This window comes from Aspergillus puulaauensis, chromosome 3 (genome assembly GCF_016861865.1).
Source record: "Aspergillus puulaauensis MK2 DNA, chromosome 3, nearly complete sequence".
In the NCBI taxonomy this organism is placed as follows: Eukaryota; Fungi; Ascomycota; class Eurotiomycetes; order Eurotiales; family Aspergillaceae; genus Aspergillus; species Aspergillus puulaauensis.
Window position 1 is genome coordinate 1,468,160 of NC_054859.1, and position 22,767 is coordinate 1,490,926.

Genomic DNA, 22,767 nt, shown 5'->3' on the forward strand with positions numbered 1-22,767 from the left:
TAATTAGGACATCACGAGCGATGTAAAATCAATTGCGAACTTACTCATCAGTGACACATGCAAAAGCTATGCAGAATGATATTTGACGACGGCGCCTCTGGAAAAGGAAACATTTTCTATTATGCACGAGGGACAGGCAAAGAATCCGTGAGGTTGCCACATGATTAGGAACAAGCAAAAGAGGGGGGACCACCAAACGCCCACTATTATAAAAGACTCATACGCTCGATTTTAACACTCTGAGAATGATAGACCACTGATTTCCAAAAACTTACACAGGCTGCCACATGCATCCGCCAGTGTCTTTTCAGTTTTCCATTGGAGCTCCTGCTGCGACCTGGTGGCGACGGCAACACAGGAACCAACATCTCCTGGACGACGGGGAGCTGCTTTGACTGGGATTCGCTTGGAGGATACACTTTCCATGGTGTCGATTACCTCCATCACTGAATGTCCTCGTCCAGTACCTAGGTTGAATGCACGGAAGTTTTCCGCTAATTTTCTTTCGTTGGCGACATCAAGCGCAGCGATGTGCCCTCGGGCTAAGTCGGTAACGTGGATGAAGTCGCGGACAGCAGTGCCATCTTCGGTTTCCCAATCAGTGCCGAACATCTGCAGTTCCTTGTATTCCCCCGTCATTACTTTTACCACGACGGGTAGAAGATTCGTGGGAATCTGTTTCGGATCTTCCCCAAGCAACCCAGACTCGTCGCAGCCGATTGGGTTGAAGTACCGGAGCGCCACAATTGTCCATTCCGGATCAGAAGCTGCTAGATCCGCCAATATGGCCTCGCACATCCATTTTGTGCGTCCATACGGGTTTGTGATACCGGTACATCCAGCTTTGATGGACTGGCTGAATCCGTCAGCACCATGGAGGACTTCATCCTTGTGGGCGCAGAGCTCTTCTTTGAGCGGAAGACCGGAAGTGGCGAGCGTGCCGTAAACAGTTGCCGATGAAGAGAAGATGAAAGTTTTGATACCGTACTCGCCCAATGTTGTCGCAAAGTCAACAAGACCGCCCACGTTGTTCGCATAGTACTTTAATGGGCTTCTGATGCTCTCCTCAACGGCTTTATAAGCGGCGAAATGGATGACCCCAGCAATCTTGGACTTGGGGGAGCCCCATCTGGACTCCACCTGATATTGGTCAAGAAGTTGCTTCAGAGCGGCAGTATCCCGGTAGTCATGGGCATCCAGATGCAGGGCCGGCATTTCAGTTCCCTGCTTTTCATGGTGCTTTTCCGCCAAATGCTTGATACGGTCAAAGACGTTTTGGAAAGAATTGCTGAGGTTGTCGATCACGATGACGTTATAGCTGGCCTTGAGCAGTTCTAATGTTGTGTGACTCCCGATAAAACCAAGCCCGCCGGTGACGAGAATGTACTGACGAAGGGGGAAGTTACGCAGTAACTCGTCTAGGTTGCCGTCAAACAAAACGGAAGACTGCGTTGCTGGCGTGTCCACGCATGACGGAGAGCAGGGCTCCGCAGGAGAGCTTGCGTCGGACTGTCGAGGGCTAGGACTATCCATTGTGGACATTGAGAGAAAAGGAAACAGATATCTTGAACGAAACCAAAGAATGTGGCACAAGCGAATGCGGCTGGTCAAATGCAACAACGGGTGCGAAGTAAATGAGGGGATCTATCCAGTCAAACTTCGACGGGGCGTGGGTGACTCGAGATTGACCACCCGGGGCAAGGAGTTCACAAATTTTTATATCTCCGTCAAGGCCAGGCCTGCACAGTCCGTTGGGCTCTTCTCGATGTAACCGCGACGGTTTCGAGTCAAGTCAGGCGAAGCTATTGTGAGTCGTGACTCGCCTATTTACACCAGCACATAATCCTCAAAGCGAACGAATGCAAGCAGGGTAAGATGCGGCAAGAAATGGAAACCGAAGGGAAAAAGAAAACAAAAAAAAGATGGAGAATAAATTAAGAGCCGTCAGCTTTGTGCAATTGGATGCAGCGAAACGCTCTGAGAAAGGGCGCTGAATTTGCCCCCGGTTGGCTAGTATCAGACGACTTCTAGGCGCCTCCACTGGATTGCAGCACGGTACGCACCGTGAGCACCTTTAAGGCAGGGAGGAGGGACTATTCGCTTCGGTGACGGCTGTAATTACCAACAAGAGTCTTGCTGCATGGTTGAAATTCCGATCCACTCTATTTTGGGCGCGCGCAATTGACGAAAGAAGGAGGCCCGGTTCCCTACAGATCACCTCATCTTTTTGTAGGTTTGAGAGGGCCGGGGCTACTTATTGTTAGGCTATCTGACGTTGTTCGCCATAGCCAACGAAACCCCTACGTTTATTTACTGGGGTGTCCACTCTTTGTCGCATTATATTCTTGATGCGCTACTCGTTTAGCATTGGCCTTATTCCACCGCGATGGAACCTGGAAAACACGTGAGAGAAAGACACTGCCTCCGCAGCTGGCGGTCTCGCCTCGCTGTGGCCGCTCTTGTCTTTGTTGTTCTTCTCGCAATCATCCTCCCACCCGCAATTATAGTCAGTTCGCGCAAGGATAATAATAACATGGGCCCGAAAGCAAAGGTCTTTGTCCCTCTTTATGTGTACCCCGCTCCTGGTGCGTGGGATCCGCTGGTGAATGTGTAAGTTTTGTTTTGCCTAATTTGCTTCTATTACTTCTCGCTCTCGTACCGTACCCCTGTCAGTCAAACAGGATCATCTGGAACCATGCGAACGCCATCAGCCTCCTGCAAATGGATCAGCCTTCAGCGTGGGACGGAAAGCGCCTCTGATTTATGGAGCGCTGCAGCTAAACGCCGCTGTAGGATATCTACCCACCCCAACGTCAACTTCACAGTTGTTGTGAACCCTGGTAGCGGCCCAGGCCCGAACCCTTTGCCCGATGGCAACTACACGAAGGAGATTCCTCGGTTAACCGCCCACGGCAATGTTCGGGTATTGGGATATGTTGCTACGACGTATGCAAAGCGCAATATTTCGTCAGTGCGCAACGACATCGAGACCTACGCCGCATGGCCTACCATTAGCGCCAATCCCAAACTCACGGTTCGGGGGATATTCTTCGACGAAACGCCTCAACAGTACGATGAAGAGACCTTTGCGTATCTGGAAGAGCTCAGCAAGATCGTGAGAAACACCCCAGGGTTGGGGCCCGACCATTTCGTAAGTTTGTCTCGCCGTTGTGTGATGCCCACCACGCGAGGATGAGCCTCTGTCGGGGCATATCCATTATCCCACATCTACAATCCTATTTTCTTTTTCTTCTGTCTTTTTTGCCTCCTTGGTATCCTTGGCGGGCTGCGGATGTCTCAAACTGCGACTTGTTCTAGCCCTGGAATTGGGGCGGTCCCTTCTTCGGCATTGAGACCAGGCTCGACGCCTCGGAGGGTGCCGTGGAGTTTCTCGTTCATTGGATAGAGAAGATGCTAATTACTTTTGTGCCGCAGGTCTTCCATAACCCCGGAGTAGTGCCAGACTCTCGCTACCTGACGACAGCTGACTCGACCGTTGTATTCGAGGCAACTTATGACACCTTCCAGGAGCGCGATGGAGCCAGGCTGTTCGAGGCGATACCCGACAGCGACCGCAGCCAGCTTTGTGCAGTGATCCACTCCCTACCAGAGGGCGTGGAAGGGTCAGAGCTGCGAGAATTTGTGAAGCAGGTGCGACGAATTGCAGACGAGGTCTTCATTACCCATCTGAGCACGAATTACTACGCCGGTTTTGGCGGCAAATGGAAGGACTTTGTTAGACTTATGTCCCAGTAACTGGTTGCTGATATGGATATGGATGGAGCTGGTATAGATGAGTGTATAGGACTGTTGACTCTGATATGCCTTTGTGCCTTGTTTCCTGCGTGTCAATGCGTATGCGGTAGCCTTAACTGATACCTCCATTTACAACTGAATGACTGTCCGTATCATTAGTTTTGTTTTCTTTTTCTTTGCTGCAGCACTGAATCTTGTTTTGTTGAGGTGGGGTTGTTCAGCTTTTCGACCGGTGTAATTTTCATTACGGCCATCGGGGGTTTCCTGTCCCGCTGATTCATTTGTCCAACACTGCCGAGCAATCGGAATCAATATCTCAATAAATCGAAAGCAAGCCAGTCGGACACAGGCACTCAACTGGGACAGGTGTAACCAGGATGAAATGAAATCGGGGGCAAATATGGACGGGGGCCAGCGCAAGAGTCAATCGGTGGGGTTCTAAAACCTGCACAATAGACTGCGAACAGATGGTGCGGCCCACTCTGGAGAGGCCCAGCAGGCCAGTGCAGCGCTACTGGGACCAGCAGTGACTGGACCGGAGCTATATTGACATCCTTGCATTTTGCATGCCATCGACCCGTACACGGGGCTCTTCTTCCGGGCCCGATCTGGACTGGCTGGTCGCTCATGGGGGTAAGACATACATGATGCTATGAAGGCTATGTGTCATAAATAAAAGATCAAATAGTCAAGTACTCTAGAAGACTAGAAGAGAGATGGGCAACGGGGTAAATAGCGAAAGAGCGGGGTTTGAATAATAAGTTAATGGGTGGGATGCTTGCTGCAGATATACATCGATCTCGGAGTGCCTGTCCGGCTGTACGCTCGGAGTATTTGGCAGGCAACATGTTCCCCAAATGCCGCTGTACATCTCTAGGGTTAAGCAATAATGTCCGACCAATACTCCGAGAAACATCCGCCACAGCTCGTTCCATCCTCTGGAGATTGGAATCTGACGCCGTGATCCTTGTCCAAGTTGTCATCGGCCCAAACTGCCATTATTGTCCAAGACCAGTCTAGGCCTGCGCTCGGCTGACAAGTGCCTCTTTTCTCCGATATCGATCGCGGAAAATAAATGAAAAAAGGGCAAAGAAAGGCAAAGTCAAATGTAAACGCTGGCCGTCGCAGAGCACGAACCCTTGTCCGGAAAAGGCAGCAGTGCCACTTGGCAACTGGCAAGAGACAGTGGCGGGTCTCTGAACAGTGAACACCTTCAATCTCGCAGAAAGAACTGTTCAAGACGCAAGCACTGCCACTGTCACCTCCACCTAAACTACTGTAAACAAAGGCAGCTAGCTGCAGGCGGTGTCTGTGATTTGGAAGCGAAGCGCCAACGCACGAATTGACTTGCCGCCAAGAGACCAAGAGACCAAGAGACGGAAATGGATTCATCGATTCAGACTTGGCCAGCTGAGCACTCAATCAGACTCGTCGTTTTGTGTTTTGTTTTTTTTTGCGACCGCTGATCTGTTGACTCCAGAGTCCAACCCTAATTGCTAACTGAGCGGTTGAAATTTCCGGTTTCCTTCACGGACTGTTATTTGAGGCCAAATGGTGGGTGCAAGATCGGGGCTATGATCCTTCGCTCCAGCGTTAAGGTTGGCTCAGTCCTGACGTCCGTTGTTTGAAGGCTGAGCATGGACAGTGCAGTCTAGACTACTGCGGATCCAGTCTGTCTCCGGGTGTTCAGGAATCAGTTGAGAGCATGTACTTGTTCCAGCTTAGCGGCATGAGTCGTGATTCATCCCGTGCTGACTGAAGACATGATGATACATGGAACCCTGGTGGAATCAGAAAATAAATCCTCATCCTCATCCTCCCCGAGTATTTGGGTGTGGAGTTCCCTGCTAAACCCAATTTCACCGAATACGAACGAACACGTCCCGGTTTTCGAATGTCTCGGGGAGGACTGAGGACTCAGTGTGACAGGGAAATCTGACCATAACTCAATCTACCTGGTACTGCTACTTAATTTAGGCACTGGATGGTTGGGTTTTCTTTGACTGTGATACATCGATTGGGACCTGTATTGAGAATACGTACTCGGTACTTGGTTTAGTCGATACCTATACGAGTATCGTTTGTACCAGTACAACTACAAATATACTACAACATACTGTATGGACTATGGAATACCCTCCGTCTTTATTTACTTAAAAGCATCCTCGGACGACTCCTCACCATGACCCAAGAGTCGGCTTCGCCGAATAATTGCTATCCAAGGCTGATATGCATAATGCACTGCCAGCATACCTGGATATTGCATGCTTGGGGTGAAGTACCGCTACATGGGTATATATTAGCGATACGTGGAGTCGACTGCGGGGTGACGGGGTGTGTATGTATCATAGTAGTAGTTAGACGATATAAGGCAAGATCAATTATTGCTATGCTAATGCTAAGTACAAGACAGTAAATGGGTATGAAGACTCGACTACATCTGTATACTTCCTCAACTCAACCCAGACAGGATAGTGGACTAACAAGTCTGAATCCAATTATCCAAATCCATATTCTTGATAACAGTCGAAAAATCCCCCGAATCATCAAAATCACACGCCTGGTCCTTCTTCGCCCCGCGGACCATCACCTCATCATTCGTCTCGTCCCCCTTGGGATACTCAATATGAAAAACCGGCTTCCCCCTCTTCACAAACGGCGCATACACCTCACACTCCTCATACTGCGCACACTGCTCATTAACACTCCACTGCATGCGCCCAATAACCCGCGGTATAATATCCCCCGCATTCTTCAACCCAATCGACAAATTCCGCCCATGCGCCTCCCCCGCTAACCAATTCATATAATCCACCGAATCCTCCTCCCCCAGCCCCAGTCCATTCTCATTATCATACCCATCCACATTATCAGGATCAACCCCATCACACCCCTTCTCAGCCGCAAGATCCAGACGCGCACTCATGATATCGCGCACCCGGCTCGAGCGGATATCAACCCACCTCTCGCCGTCCCAGTCGGGGAGGTCATCGCCCAGCGTGTCCCTGGGGAACTGGGCCGCGTCCTCGCGCCAGTCTTCGTATGTGCCTGCGCTGAAATAGCAGATAACCTTCCGACCGTCGGAGTGGAGTTCGTCAAGCACACTTTTCTTGTTATCGTAGAGGTCGATGTCGTATACGTCTGCGTCGACGGAGGTATCGTTTAGCGCGTACCGTAGCACGATCTGCCATGAGGTGCCGACGGCTGGTTGCCAGATGTTTGTATTATTATCGGTGTTGTCGTCACCACCTTCATTCTCGTTGTTGTCGCTGTCGTCGTCGTCGTCGTTGTGTAGACCGAGACCGAGACCAACACCTAGACCGACGCCTAGCGCGATGATGAATATGAGGACCGAGGTGAGGAGGAGGGCTTTCTTTTTGGCGCTCCAGGATTTCCACCCGGTTGCGGTGGGGGGTTTGAGGGATTCCATTGATTTGGGAAAGATGAGATTATCGCAAGGTAGATGCGGCGGTAAGTATTAATCCGTAGATATGGCGATATATAGACCAGGTGTAAAAGTGAGGATGCAAGTCGGGCACAAAGGAGGTCGGAGGTTGCCTCAACTTGTGTAACGTGAAATGGAGTTGGATTGTGGATTGCCGCTCTGAATTGATGATGCTGGGATGCGATGCGACAGCGGCAGCGGCAGCGATAGAGAAGTGGGAAACCGCTGGCGACAAGCGCCTTGAAAAAGACTATTCGCAGTGAAGAAAGTAAAAAGGCGAGTGTGAGAGAGAAAGTCAGACGCCGGAGGTCTCAAGTCAAGTTCAAGTCTCAGCGAGTCAGTCCAGAGTTAGGGTGTCTTCATTCACAACTGGGGTGCCACAAAACAAGGCTGGGCCACCAGACTCAGAATCCAGGAGCCTAATTGTTAGAGCTGAAGACTATAGTCATTGCATCTTAGGGGGCTTTTGGCCTTTTGGGGCTGATGGTGGGATTCCGCGCGATTCCGGCATGGATGAAGGTAGGATAGAGTGGTGGTGGTAGGAGAGTTCCATCAGTGTCAGTGTCAGTGATCCGCAAGGGAGGGTAGTCCAGAACATCAGCTGGAGACAGTCGGGCACTCCCGAGTCCCGAACAAGCATAGTGTCAATAGTCCCTGGCGGCTTTTCTGCTCTAATTCGAGAATCGAGAACTGCTGGGCTGGGCGAGCTAGCCGGTTAGGGCTGAATCGACGGAACAAATGGGTCAGATCTCAAATACAATACACTGTATATCTGTATTATAAATACCGAGTGGTAGGTATTTTATTACCGGCTGGAGGAAATTTAGGGCTTGCCACTCCAAAGCCGACAGACACCATGACTCGCCTCATGCCCTGGCAGACCAGCGCAGTCTTGGCTGCATGAGGTGAGACCTGGAACTGTCCAATTTCTTTTTCTTTTCGCATCGTCTGATGAGAAGACTTGAAGTTGAGTGAGACATTGTATGCATTGTAGGCTCAGGAGTCAGCGCAGAGTTGCAATGCTGAAGTGGTTGGTTGCAATGGCTGTGCAGCGAAATGTTGAGACAAATGTTGAGACTGGAGTTAATATCGTGTTTGCTTTTTCGTCTGTTGTACCCCTGCCCCTGCCCGTGTCCGTGCCCTCTTTTTGCCGGTACCAAGTACCTCTACGGAGGACTGACTGAGATTGCGTCTGGAAGTTGCAGTGCTGTTGCTGTCTGCGATATCGACAGTAAGTGTGACTAGTAAGTGTAGACCACTCTACGAGGACTGCCTCAACAAAGAACATGTTTCAACCCGTCGCACAACGGAAAGGAGAAGGAAATATTAACCGACAGGGAAGCTTGACTATAGTTACAGGAGCTGTTATCTCCGTGCCAACGTGCCTTACGCCGGAGTCCAGAGCACGCACGTCCTTCATAATAGAGACCTTTCTCTATGCTTACCAAACAATAAGGAAATAACTAACTAGTAGTTAACTAACTAGTTAGTAACGCATCCATCATCGGATGAAAAATGGTCTGCTCAACAAGGCAATTCCAATATTCAATGGAATACAGGTTGCACAGACTCAGCCCCTCAAAACGAGAGGCTAAACAAGCAAGCAATCAATGACAGCTTGAGCCTGCGCCAATAATACAATGACAGCCAGTGTAGTCGAAGACGAAGGAACACCCCGAGGAGAAAACAGATTTGCCGTGATAGCCGTTATTAGGTCGTAGAGTAGAAACTACTGTAGGTAAGAGCATAAGTCAAGACAGTAATGCACTGCCAACAGCGCAGAGTCGCATCGAAGGAATCCTTATTCCTTGGACTTGGACTTGGACTTGGACTTGGAGAATGGAGAGACGTGGATACGAGGCTGAGGCGAAAACGAAAATGCTGCACAGGTGATAGGCCAACTAATATCGGAATCTGCTGTAAATTAGATGAAGTCTGGGGATGCTAAACAGGAACTGGAAGGCGGATGAGAACAGGCTAATAATATCGCCTAATAAGATGGCTGGAAAAAGTCGATGAGACATGCAGCATGGCGCCACCGGGACTTGTCTTTCTGGCTTGTTCCTTTGGCAGATTGGCTGAGGGGAAGTGAGACATTCTGATGTAGCCAAGACGCGCGCTGCAGCGATGTATACACTGGATATTGGATAATGATATTCATTCCGCTTTTACCTGCATTACAACTAGTCAACCAAGGATTAAGTACAGTACTAGAATTAGTTCAGTGCGCTGCTCCTGCTCCAGCTCCATGCGCTGGCAGCTCGCCATCCAACCAATCGTCCATGTCGCCGCAAGCTACAGCTTCAGCTCCAGCTACAGCGCGATAGGGCTGGCCAGCGAGAATGTCACCGGCGACCCAGAGAGCTGCGCCCACACAGTCACAGGGTCGCTGCCCAGCTGCTCGGTCGAGAAGCCGTGGGTGTCGGACGGCGCGTCGGGGAAGGTGACGGGGATAGTGGCGTCGCAGGAGTTTCCGTTGGCGGAGAGGGTCACGCCGGTGATGCTGTTGCCGTCGAGGACGTAGCTGAGCGAGTAGCCGCACTGGTCGCGGCGGTAGCGCTGGAGGAAGTAGTCGGACATCTGCGTTCGATGATTAGTATGTAGAAGACAAGTATAATAGTGGAGGTGGGGGGTACCTCTTGGTGAGTGGTGCTGACAACAGGCCAGTTGACGAGCCTGGTGAACTCGGCAACGACGGTCTCAACCCACGCCTGGAAGATGGAGATCTGGGCCGTCTCGCCGTTGACGGTTATAGGGTCGATGCCGGTGTTGCGCAGGTTGGCCTGGTGGAACATGAAGGGGTCGCGGTGGAGGCCGAAGAAGTGACGCAGAGTCTCAGCGCGCTCCGTCGCGAGAAGGTCGGTGAAGGTTCCGGCGCCAGCAGAGGTGTCAATCCACTCCTGCGTGGTGCAGGCAGGCGTATCGCAGTTGTAGTAGATGCGAGTTGCCCAGCGCGGGTTGACCTGGATGCCGTCGAAGCCGTCGCTGGAGACCTTGGTGAAGTACGGCCACATGGCGTTCTCGGAGTTGAGCAGGGCAGGCCGGGTGTTGTCGCCTACGCAGTTCGTGATGCCGTTCTCAGACCAGGCGCGGAGGGCATCGCCGTTGTGCAGCCCGGTGATGGCAGGAGGGATGATGCCGTTGGAGGTGAACCGCTGGGCTTCGGTGAATCCAACCTGTCTGAGCCACGCTTGGTTGAAGGAAATCTCCTTGGAGACATCCGAGTAGGTGGCGTTGTTCTGCTCCAGGTGGGTGAAGGTGTGCGAGATATAGGCGTAGTCGTTGAGGTGCTCCTGGAACCAGACGAGCAGGGAGTCTTGGTTCGTGCAGCTGGTCGTCCAGGTGTAGTTGGCCGGAGACGACGGCCAGAGATTCGTTCCACTGCCGAGAGGCTTCTGGAACTCGAGCTCAGTGTCCGGGGGCGAGTCGTATTCAATGGCACCGCCGCTGCAGGTGCTCTCGCCGGCGGACTCGACAGCAGCCTCGATGTTACCATTGCCGTTGTGGCCGATCTCGACGAAGTACGTGCTGCCAGCGTTGAGCTTGCCACGAATGGTTGGGAGCCAGCTGGTGATGCCGTCCAAATCAGCAGTGCCAATGCGGAAGATCTGGCCAGCAGGCGAGTAGATGTCCGTCTCGAGGAACATGTCGTCGATCTGGGTGTTCAGGTTGACCCGGCGGTGTCCTGCATACAGGCCGCGGGTGATCCAGGTAATCCATGCGTGCTGCAGGTAGTTGGATGTCTGACTCCAGACGGTGTCGAAGCCGATGAAGTAGACCAGCTGCTGGCGTCCATCGAAGTTGTTGATGACTGCTGCAGCAGACTCGCCGCTGACCCCGCCGCCAGCAGCAAACGAGGCGATCTTCTTGGTGGTGTTGGTGTCGCTGACGGTGGCAGGATAGTGCCACAGTCCCTCGGTGCTCACGCCAGCATCGGAACCAGTTCGCAGTCCAGCAGTCGGGAAGTCGCTGGTATCGGAGAAGTACACCAGCTGCTCAACGCCATCGGCACAGCAGCCGCCGTCACCGACAGACGAGGCGCCGAAGTTAGGGCCGGGGAAGACATCGTATTGCACCATGCGCACACCATACGCTAGCTGGTAGGCATAGAGCTGGTTCCACTGGTCGTCCGTCAAGGCACTGCGCCAGCTGTCACTGCCATAGTCGTAGCTGACCTCGCCAGCGACGACGATGCCGCCAAAGTTTCCACCAGACGAGGAGTTCAGGGCAGGAAGCTCAACACCGGCCTGGGGGACGAGAAGCGTAGTGTAGGGGATACCGTAGCCATTGAGACCAGAGGAGGCGACATCGGCCTGGGTAGAGTCGCGAGCAAGGATCAGGATGTTGGCAGCAAGGGTGCCAGTGGCCGCAGGAACGGCGCTTGTAGTGACGGACATGGTGGTACTACTACTAGTAACAGTAGTGGGAGAGGTACTAATAGTAGAGGTATCGGGACTGGAGACAATCGTACTAGAAGGAGGAGAGTCGGAAGTAGTCGAATCAGAAGCAGAAGACGAAGGCAGAGTCGTCAGGGTCGTGCCAGGGGGGACAGTTGGCGTAACAGTGACAGGAACACTCGTATCTCCCGAGGACGTAGTAATTCCTCCGGTGGAGGTGGAAATGCCTGAACTTGGCGTCTCAGAAGGCCACGGAGAGACAGACGGTCGTCCTTCAGGCCAGACACCACGGGGAGTGTCGCAGATTAAGAACCCAAAGAAACAGCCGAGCTGGAGCACTATCGTGGGCGCGACCATTGTGAACTGGCCGCGACAGGCAGTCAGGCACAGGCAAACGAGCGACTAGATTGAAACCAAACGAATGACAACGAGGTGGAGCAAGCAGGGCGCTGATCGGTGCTGAGTTGATCGCTCGATTGGACCTGTTGACAATGCAATGCCTTCACAATCAACATCCCCAGCTAGGGCTATTTATGCTGCCCTGCTGTCGCCCTCATTTTCCTCGTCTCACCTCCAGCCGATCCACCACGGGATTCTTGCACGCCTGAACCACCTGAGACCGGGCCTGTCCATCGTGAATCTACCCAAGAACTGCTCTATCGCAAAATGGGGTGGTCGATGCGCTGGTGAAGGGCTAGTATAAGCGATACATTCCACCTCGTCAGGCTCGAGCCTCGAGCAGTCGCCTCCAACTTAGTCTGCAGTAGTTCCAAGTGGCGCCGAAGGAATCTATTGAACCAACTCGGGTATTGAAGCCAGGCATCAAAGCCACGGCGCTATAATCGACAGGGCAAACAATCCGGGTTTCCAGAGCAAGGCCTAGGAAGCGAGATCGAGGATTCTCGAGACGAAAGTTTGGGGATGTCAATCTTAATTTATTGAAAGGCGCCGCCAGGACCGTCCTTGTGCAATGGAAACGAGGCACTGACAGCCACTGTCGTGCAGTCAGTCGATACTCGAATAACGATGCAGGGGAGCAGCAGCAATTGGGGTGACTGCTGAGCCTGTACGGTATGTAGCGTATGTAATGTACTGTCGCTAATAATACCCGTGTAACGTAGCCGTATTTGTAAACCGCCGTAATTCTCTTCTCTGTCCCTTTTTGGACTAGCAGCATCAGACCTCTCATGCTCTTTCAATCTCCATCACATCCACCCGTCCTCCACTCGGTGAAAGAAGGCGAATATTCAGAATTCGTGGCAATGGCCATTCTGATTGGCCCTGCCGTGTTTCATCGCGCGATATACTCCTGGAAACGGCTGGTCGGTCTGGGAGCGCACTGGACCATGCAGGCCGATTCCACAACATCTCAGTTCTCGTTCGTGGCAACCTGTAAACACCGACCTGCGTTTGGCTTTTTCGTCCCATCATGGCCGGCCGGATTGTCCTCTGGGCTGCCGGTGCCACGCTGCTTAGCGAGCTCCTCCCAGGTTTGTCGAGTTATCTTCATCCTGAGGCTGACGGAGACATTGCCTCAACAAGCCAACATATTGCGCTTTGAGACCTAATACCCTAGCGCTGGTCTAGTCTATAGAAGCTAGAAAGGTTCTCTATTTTTGTCATTATACTCGCCCGCCGGCGCCCCCGCCGTCCTGCACTTTCGACACCGTCTCGGCGGTTCCATACCCAAACCCATCGGCAAATGGACAAAGCCCAAAGACAATTGATGACAGCTCTCGACAGATCAAATGACTTGAAAGAACGCTACCTTGGGACAAGAGGTCTAAGGGTCTGCCATTCATATTTTTATTTGATGAGCTGGCGCGGTTAACTGCTTTCGCCGCCGCAGAGTTGGACGCCTTCTACCTGTTCAATCACACCCTGTTTCTTTTATTTTTTGCCTTTCCTTCGCTTTCTGCTTACTGTGCCTTACTACGACTCGCCCGTGGTTTCATTGCTATTCCACTTATATACCCAGCCAGCGTATATACCTTCCGGGCTGAAACAATGGTCGTCTCCTAGAGGCCATCACCTATTTACCCATCCGAGACGTCCACCCCTTATAGACAACCTCATCTCGTTGTCCATGTCTTTCGTTACTCTCTCACGGCCGTCTTAATAATTAATAAGGATGACACAAATCCTCCATGTCTCGCCCGTTGGGTGGGCGCATATGAAAAATGAATGGTGGCAGTTCGTAAGTACTCGACGCATCTTTTCTTTTCTTTTTCGTTTGCTAATTATCACAGGTTTTGATTGGCATTATATTGGGTAGCATTTCACTTGGTTTTGTATACCTTGTATATTCTTCAATATTAAGATGTATAATATATTTCGAGGTAACAGCCTTTCCAATTATATTAACATGTGCATTGCTAACTCCATACAGTCGCGGCAACATCCAGAAAAGGTGCCAGCTGCTGCATCTGCACGGATTAATGAGCTGTCGCGGAGACAGCTTACGCTGGTAAACACTCAGTCAACATGGCAGAAGCCGTCATCCGTCGGCGTCTACCTGGGCCAGTTCGACGAGTTTCTGAGTGAAAGCCAAATGCGCTTCCTGCGCGAATGGGATATGTTAATCGTGGATCCCTATAAACCAGGGGTAGTCCAAGCCGTCGCATCTGCTGCAGGGAAGCAGATTCTAGGCCGACTTGACTTCCAAGATATAAGCCCTAAACAGGACATGACCATTGCGACGATCGACAGAATTGAAAAGGCGCTGAGCGAGGTCTTTGAGGGCTCCGCATTTACCGGGATCCTGTTCGCCAACTGGGAGGGAAAGCTTGCTTCTGGATGCTGGGCTAGTGTACTAGAAGCAGTCCAACGGTCCGGTCTGTCGATATACCTGGAGACAGCACCGCCAAACTTCCTACCGGACCGGAATGTGCTGCAGAACCAGGCCATCTCGGGACTTGTGGTTAGGAATGCAAGTATCCTGCCTAGCGGCCAGAAGCGGGATTACTTCCAACTCGAGAAAATGAAAGCCACGATCAAGGCATTCGTGTCCGAAGCGTGCATGCGAAACTTTGTCGTGGTGGCGTGGGAAACTATCGACGACGACGCCGCTCTCTCGAACGCAGTGGTTCGAAGGTCTCTGCAATGGTGCAACTTCTACAGCGCCATCCCCTGGATAGGACGCAAGGCTGCTTTGGAGAATGCCAGTCTGAACACTAAGTTACCAGAGCCTCTTTCGTCCTTTGGATGGCTGAAGGAGCCCGAGATCATGAGCGCGCACGAGACATGGAGATCCAACTCTTCTATCAATAATGAAGCCAGTGACTCCAGCGAAGGATGGGCCAAATTAACGCCGTTCTTCCCAGCTCTGCGCGAGCTCTTTGCATCCATGGAACAACACGAGCACACACACGAGGGTCTAACAACGGCAGTGCGTGATCCGCCAGAATGGGTTTCCCAAACAATGTCTCAGAGTAACCCGCTGTCCACCTCCATCGGAGGAGTAGAGTACAAGGCCTTTGGCTGTTTCCCGCTAGGCGCAGAAGCCACTGCCAGCTCGTTTGCCGAAATCCTCAGATCGCAGCAGCGGCTGAGGTCTCTTGGGCTGCTTCATCCAATTCCCGTGTCCAAAGTCAATAGTCTAGGCGTGCTGCTGCGGCAGTTTCACGATGGCTTTGCACTGTCGAATTGGGGTTCATCTGACCAACTTACTGCCCATGTGAAGGAGCTCTATACGCTGGCTTGTAATGACCAGCTCCGCGTGCATCTTGGGCTGGATTCTGGATTCCGCAGGAACACGGATATACGGTTCTGGTCGGTGTATCAGATGGATGCAGATGGGGCTGATATCTTCATTTCTAAGAACGTGCAGGGTCTGGCAGGGACTATTCTCCATACGTTTCTGTCTGCCAAAGGCTGTCCTCGACATGTTTGCTTTGGAGCAGAAGTTGCTCTGGCCAAGTTCTCAAAGGACATTGTGGACGAGATTGGCTTGCCTCGTCGTTTGGTGCAGGATATCGACGTGCTGAGCCCTGAGGAGAAACTTCTACTATTGCAGCACATGTCATTGACAGACGCCACGAGTGATCTAACCAAAGCTATCTGTGCATATGTCCAGAAGCAGCTTGTAGAAGAGACATCCTTACAGCAATTAAAACAGGTCAACACGGTCTCTTATCTGGAAGGCTCCGCGTCTCCTGACACGCTGGTGACCTCTCGCATCAAGTGGTACCGTGAGCAAGGATGCACCTATCCCTCCATCTCAAAATGTCTCGCGCTTTTCCGTGAAGTCGACTCCGTCTTCCCTCAAATACTAAAAGAGCGCCGCGAAGCAGACCTTGCCCAGATCTCCCAAGGCTTTTGTCAGTTGATGGAAGGACAAGTCGACGCCTACACCGATACCATGGCCCTTGCATTATTCTGCGCTGCTCGAAAAGGCGCCCTGGACGAGATCTACGAGGAGGTGACGGACCGGAATCCTCTGTTCAACGCTCACTCCGATCAAGCTGCTGCCTTTGCGGAATCCTTTGCCCTTGGTTCGCGCTGTGAAGCCTACTTCGACATCTCACCCAGTGCGTTTGGAAAGCTGCTATCGGATCGTTTCCGCAGGAATTACTCTGATAAAGACCTTCCGGACTGGATTAATGGTGCCCCTGAGATGGCGACATCGTATGCTGGTGCACAGATCGATGTCAACCCCGACGATAAAGTCAAGCCGATGCGTGGGTACCAGCGATTCACGTTCCTCAGCGTCTTTGCCCTCCCGGCGTTGATCGATATCATTCTTCTTACCATTATTGGGCGTGGCCTGTATCTGTCTGCCTTTATGACATATGAAGAGCAAACCAGCGCCACCACTGCCTTGATGATCTCGCTGCTGTTGTCTGGAGGTATCGGGACCTGGATTGCGTGCGGTGGTCCCTACTACCTGATTTCGATGGCGTTCGCCGCGACAAACATGTTCATCCTCATAAGACTCATTGCCGGATTGGCATTCACTATCGCCGGTGGACTGATCGGATTTGTCGCGGTATCTGGCGTGAACGGCCCGCGAGCTGGGATCGTCTTCTACCTGTATCTCGTCGCCCTCACGACCTACTTCTCCGGCTTCGCGTGTCTCGCCAGTTTCAGCTACCCAGGGTCATCCTTCTTGTCTGGCCGCAAGATCATCTTCGCCTGTATCCCGATCCTGTTCATCTCGCCAATCGTCACAACATTCACCGGCCACGACTCCGCTATATACATCGCCGTCATCTACGTCTTCATCGGCGCTCTAATCCTGGGTCTTCGAAGCGTCGCTGCAAAATGGGTAACCTGGTACCAGAACCTGCGGAGAACCGACGACACCGAAATCCGGAAGTGGTACATCGAGACCCACGCCGACGGCGACGAGAAGGTATTCGGAAATCTGAGCGACCCGGCCGTGCTGAAGCTATCCAGGGAAGCGCTTATCAAGGACGTCTCTGCAGAGCTGAACCGCTGGTTTTTCTCGCGACATACCACGAAAAATACACTTGTTCTTGAACTCGCGAGGGACTGGGATGCGACGAATTTCCTCTTGGATTGGTACTGTCGGTACGCTGATGTGCCTAGGCCGATTCCCTTTAGTTCTGGGTGGAATACACAGACGAAGGTCGCGCTGGAGTCGCTCCGCAGTGCCCAACGGGGCATTCGGCTGCATAATGCGTTTATCCACTGGCGGCAGTCCAGCAGGGAAATCGGCTGCGGGGTGGTGTACTTTGTTATTGCGCTTCTGGATAAGTGGGTGGAGCTTCTCAGCGGTGGCCATCTGATCGGTCTGTCGGCGTCGTTGACGTCGGCGTATCGCATGGCTGTTGGGTTCGCACTGGCGTACTACCTGATCGGGGCTGTCTTGATTGATACGAAGGCCCAGGAGCTTCATAGCCTTGTTGGAAGCCATAAGCCGCAGGCGTTGAAGACGGCTAAGGATATCCGGGACTCGCAGAAGCGAGATGTCCGGTTCAAGAGGAAGGTCTACTGGAAGACACTGGGCAAGTTTCTCATGTGGCACTCTTGGGGCCTCGCCTTCTCTGCAGCCCTTGTCTGGACATTCCAGTCTCGACTCGAGGCTATGATTATGTTCCTTGCCTACGTCGGGGCATACACCGGCCTGCTGTGGTATCAGTACACGAAGATCTTCACGGGCCCGCATGCATTGAAGCCGTTGATGATTGGATCTCTCGTCGGGCTGCCTATCGGGATTGCGCTGAAGGTCTGCCTTCCGCACTTCCTGTACTCGCAGGTTATCGGCCTAGGAGCGGCCACATGGACTGTGGCGTTCCTCTCCATAATACCGGCGAAGATGGGCATGCCCAAGCGTGTCGACTCGCCTGTAGAGCTGGGGAAGACGTTCCATGCGTACACCGCGCCTTGGGAAGACCCTGACTGGAGCCAGCAGGAGCTGCAAACTTTCTACGAGAGCATCTCCCTCACTCCCCCGGACGCCCGTCTCAAGCTCAACCCAGCTGGTCATCCAGGGACTGAAGTCAAGCAGATGCTCCTCTCGCGAAGACGGGAGCCCAGAGTCGAAGAAGCGTTTCCGCACTCACAGGAGCTTGTTGAAACTGCACTGAAAGCGTGGGAATCCGGAGAAGTCCTGATCGAGCTCGTCCCTCTCGGCTCGATTGGCCCTGGTATTCACGCCCTGAGTTGCAGCGCCAAAGACCATTTGAAGCTTGCCGTCGCCGTGGGGAGAGGTCTGAACCATCGAATCGACGTCAGCGCCAACTGCCAGGTCATTGCAGAGACCCTCCTCCACGCCGTCGCGGAATCTGTCATGCAAATCCCGCACGAGCACGCAGTCCTGGCCGAATCGCTTGTGTCTGCAGGCGTGACGGAGACCACAGCGCGCCAGCTCCGAGACGAAGCCGACACGCCGCTTGTCGTCCGCTGGGCCAAGAGAGAACTCCTCAGACAGCTGTGTCTTGGATTCGAATGCGATTTCCACTGGGAGACGCTGCCCAAGGCTGTAAGGAAAGCACTCGTCAGCCGCTGTCTCGGCGAGCCGTGTCGGTTAGCCGAGAAACATTACCAGTTGCTCGAGGAGAGTATCTGCCAGTTTGATATCAAGGACTTGGCGGTTCATATTGCGCGAAGCAACCTCGCAGCTGCGGCGGCTGTCAGTATTCTGGACTATGCGAGATATGGCACTGGTGAGGCGGGTGCTTTCAAGGACTCCGAGACACCCCCCTATATCCCATACCTGCCGAAGCAGCTTCCGACGATTGCGTACTTTATTATGAAGCCGCTGTTCTCGGTTTACTACATTATCGGCTCGGCGCTGAAATTCGTCGTTGTTGCTATGGTTGCGGATCCGGAGTTCCAGAGGGAGTATAACCATGTCATGAGCCACTATCCCACTGTACTCCGCGTGCCGGCGACGTTTGCATTGAGCATTGTTTGGAGGTATGGCAAGGCAATGCAGGATATGGGCCTTTCGTTCTTCCTCTTCCACGGCCGGGACAATGTCAAGCAGCTCTGGAACGAGACGAAGGGCATGACCATCAACATCAAGAAGAGCAGGTACATCGTTCAAAGTCTTGATGGGACATTCACGGCCTTCCGGCATGATCAGCCAAATGGGGGCTTCAAGGTCTTCTATTATGCCGGTACCCCCAAGACAGAGCCCCAGGGGACAAAGAGCCTCAGCTGCGTCAGTGCGTATTCCAAGGATCTCCTGCTTCTTATCCGCCAGGAGTACAAGGGCGGCAACGTTATAAACGAATACCACTATGACTACCGGTCTTCACCTAAGAAGAGTCTCACGTTGAAGCTGTCCGAGTCGAAGATCCCCATGGGCCGACGATGCGTCCGCGGAGAGAACCACCTTCAAAGCGTGCAGTACAACCGAAAAGGCCTGATTGAAGCCGGATCATATATGAAAGACGGCAACCTCATCCGCTTTAAATATCACTACCGCAAGAACCCCCAATTCGGTGATGAACTTCTCCGCGCCGAGTTTGCTCTATCACATATCACCTGTACTGTATCCTGGTGCGCGCCTCCCCTCCGGCACCCCGAGAAAGTCGAGCGCTGGATCCCTCACGCAAAGGTCACCGAGGCGACATTTGTCCAGGGTCCAGACGTCTACGAGGCTCGCTGGCTATACGACCACAAGTTCCACCCGACCATCTTCACCACGCTTAACGGGCAGAAGATCCAGACGCCGCCGATGATCGAGCATGATTTCCTCGAAGTACTCGCGAAGCCGCGATTCACTAGCTTCGTGCACGATAACCCCCTGTTCTACTGCGAGAGTCTCAGCTCCAACATCCTCACCCGGCTGTTCGGACTGACGAGGAAGCGCTTCCCCGTCTCGACATCGCGTGCTCGCTCCCTCATCTGGAAGGCCTGGAAGGATCGCCCGGACTTTGACGGTATCATTGTCCGCTGGATGGACGAGCGGTTGCTACGAAGAGACAGGACACTATCACCGTACTGGCGCAGCCGTGACTGGGGCGATCTCGCATCCGCGAAGAAATACCTAGAGCTACGCGCCGATACCATCTCAGCCAGCGCGGATCTCGATGACGGAATATCCAGCTGGACCCCGCTGGCCGTGAAAGTCAGCGACTTGTTCAATTTTGGGCCCGGGGGTGATGCTGTTGTCAACACACGGTCTAAGGACTTTGGGTCTGATACGGAGAAGTCGCTGCATGTTATGGCTGCGGATACGGGGACGTGGCCGAACGAGGGAGGTGGTGTGTCTGCGTGTCGGAGGGACATGATCAATTCGCTAAGGACGATTAAGTGGCACATGATATGCGAGTCGGCGAATGACTTTGGGGTGCCCAAGCATCAGACGGAGCAGAATATCCTCTCGCTCAAGGTGATTCCGCTGTGGGGGATGGACTTTCTCACGCCAACCCACGGGCTGTTCAGGAATAAATTGGACTCGGAGGTGGAGAATGTCACGTCTGCTAATGACATGGACATCAAGATGAACTTTATTCCTATTTTGACGGCGCTGGTCAAGGGAGCTCGTGCCGTGCATCTCTCCAGAGCAGATATCCGCCAGGCAACTAGGGCTTTGGTCAACCTGAACACTTTCTTCCAGGATTCGCGACACTGGACACAGATCTGGAACAGCAGCATCGTCAAGGAAAGCTGGAGAGAGCTGTGGCTTACCCAGGAAATGCCAAACACCATGCCATCTTCCGAGTGGTTCAGCACTGACCTGCCTACCCTGGGTACTCTTGACGTCGCGCTGGAGCTTTGGTTCCGCTATCTGTTCATCTTCTCGATTCCGATCCCTGAGAAGATCCCCAGCGTGTTTCAGGCATCGCATCACAGTGTCAGTGCTTCCTACGGTGTTGTCTGCAAGATGAAGAGGAACTGCACCCTGCAGATCTGGGACCACGCCATTAGCTGGCGAGAGACAAACCTCTGCCTCTCGTCTGCTCTTTGCAAGCTCTCTCCCTTTGTTCGCAATGCTCTCCTTGGACTTATGCGAGTCACGTCCGCGCTCACTCTGTACCATGCCGATATCATCTCGCCGTGCGCCGACTTCTTCAACCCAGGATGGGAAATCGAGATTGGGACGTGCCAGGGAACAATCGAGCACCGCAATGTCTTCCGTCGCAAGGTCGACCCGGTTGTCAATGGTATCACTGATATGCAGAAGTTTGCCCCGGTGAAGGAGATCAAATCGGACCGGCCTACAGTAACGATGTTGTCGCACGTCTGGTACGCCAAAGACATCAAGACTGCGCTTCTCGCTGCCGACATCATCATCAACCAGTGGAAGTTCGACGACTACCACCTCGACATCTACGGCGCAATCGACAAGGCGCCTACATACTCGACCGAGTGCCAGGAGATCATCGCCTCCAAGGGTCTCCGAGGAAGAGTGACTCTCCGCGGCACAGCCGATCCGATGAAGGTTCTGGAGAGCACCTGGCTGTTCCTCAACTCGTCTCTCTCCGAGGGTCTCCCCCTGGCTCTGGGAGAGGCAGCCCTAACTGGCGCCCCGGTCGTCTGCACCGACGTGGGCGCCTCTCTACGAGTCCTCAGCGACCCCGACGACTTCTCCCGCTTCAGCGCCGTCGTCGCCCCCAATGACGCCGTTGCCCTAGCCAGAGCGCAAATCTCCATGCTCGCCCTCCTCGGCGAATGGAGCCAGTACGCAGACGACACCACACCTGCACCAGTCCTTCCCTCGTCCCCGACCCCCGAGGACGTCGCCAGAATCACCCAGCGCATGTACGACAAGTCCGACCACCGCCGCAAACTGGGCATGATGACGCGCAAGATCGTGCAAAAGTCCTTCAGCGGTGACCGCTACCTCCGCGAGCACGAGCAGATGCTCTGGATCGGCAAGTCGGCCAAGATGATGTCCTCGCGTCTCCCGGGAATCCACAACGAGCCTGCAGACATCGCAACTGCCATCCAGCAGGCCCTCCCCATAGAAGAGGAAGTCATCACCATCCCCCGCAGCGCCGTGCACTCGTGGCGCTCTTCTGCCGCTTCTGGTATGTCAACCCTGTATAGCAGCTCCGTTTCCACCCCCTTCCCAAACACCACCGCCACCAATGCCAATACAAATATCAATACCAACCGACCAACCCACCTCCGCAACAACAGCACCAACACAACAACAAACGCACGCCCCTCCTCCCTCTACTCCAGCTTCTCCAACGCCTCAACAGACGCCTCCTCCTTCCTCCCCCTCCCAAACTCCCCCCTCCCCGTCTTCGCCCCCCGCCACTCCCTCCAAGGCCCTCCTGCTTCCCAAACCCCCAATTCTACTTCCAATACCACCTCCCGACCCACGGACCGCCGCTCATACTTTGGCGGAGGCCGTCTATCTCCCCGGTTTACGCGCGCCAGTGCCAGTGCAGCAGGACGCCGGTCTCGCTCGGCTAGTCTTTCCACGGGAGGACGGGAGCAGCTCCGCGGGCTACAGCGTGAGGATTTGCAGCAGTATCGCAATTCCGACGTTAGCACCATCATGAGGGAGGAATTTTTCCAGTCGAGTGTTTTTCGGGGGTTGGAGGGACATGGGAATGCGAATGTGAATAATACTTCTATTTAAGTTGTGGATGGATAGGTCGGTCTAATTAGGGTTGCGGGGAAGGTGATGGTGTTCATGTGTCTTTATGCAGCTATGTACCTTAGAGACTTGGTTTGATTTATTTTGTTTCTTACTTAATTTGGTCATGTATCTATCTATCTATCTATCTATTTACCTTG

General features: G+C 53.1%; 5 protein-coding genes across 5 annotated transcripts; 2 read left to right on the forward strand and 3 right to left on the reverse strand.

The window, feature by feature from the left end:
* Positions 1 to 231: 231 nt before the first annotated feature.
* Positions 232 to 1,542, reverse strand: APUU_30595A (NAD-dependent epimerase/dehydratase family protein; the record flags this gene model as incomplete). The annotated part of the gene is made up of 1 exon (XM_041701705.1): positions 232 to 1,542. One exon carries the CDS (start codon positions 1,540 to 1,542, stop codon positions 232 to 234), a length of 1,311 nt encoding a protein of 436 aa, XP_041554564.1.
* An 844-nt stretch (positions 1,543 to 2,386) lies between these two features.
* On the forward strand, positions 2,387 to 3,756 carry APUU_30596S (spherulation-specific family 4 protein; the record flags this gene model as incomplete). The annotated part of the gene is made up of 3 exons (XM_041701706.1): positions 2,387 to 2,610; positions 2,794 to 3,151; positions 3,436 to 3,756. 3 exons carry the CDS (start codon positions 2,387 to 2,389, stop codon positions 3,754 to 3,756), a joined length of 903 nt encoding a protein of 300 aa, XP_041554565.1.
* Positions 3,757 to 6,235: 2,479 nt separating this feature from the next.
* On the reverse strand, positions 6,236 to 7,186 carry APUU_30597A (endo alpha-1,4 polygalactosaminidase; the record flags this gene model as incomplete). Its single annotated transcript, XM_041701709.1, has 1 exon — positions 6,236 to 7,186. The coding sequence occupies one exon, from the start codon at positions 7,184 to 7,186 to the stop codon at positions 6,236 to 6,238; it is 951 nt and encodes a 316-aa protein (XP_041554566.1).
* Positions 7,187 to 9,514: 2,328 nt separating this feature from the next.
* Positions 9,515 to 11,955, reverse strand: agd3 (putative extracellular serine-rich protein; the record flags this gene model as incomplete). Its single annotated transcript, XM_041701710.1, has 2 exons — positions 9,515 to 9,781; positions 9,838 to 11,955. The coding sequence occupies 2 exons, from the start codon at positions 11,953 to 11,955 to the stop codon at positions 9,515 to 9,517; spliced, it is 2,385 nt and encodes a 794-aa protein (XP_041554567.1).
* Positions 11,956 to 13,729: 1,774 nt separating this feature from the next.
* On the forward strand, positions 13,730 to 22,609 carry gtb3 (glycosyltransferase family 4 protein; the record flags this gene model as incomplete). Its single annotated transcript, XM_041701711.1, has 3 exons — positions 13,730 to 13,795; positions 13,848 to 13,937; positions 13,988 to 22,609. 3 exons carry the CDS (start codon positions 13,730 to 13,732, stop codon positions 22,607 to 22,609), a joined length of 8,778 nt encoding a protein of 2,925 aa, XP_041554568.1.
* Positions 22,610 to 22,767: the final 158 nt, after the last annotated feature.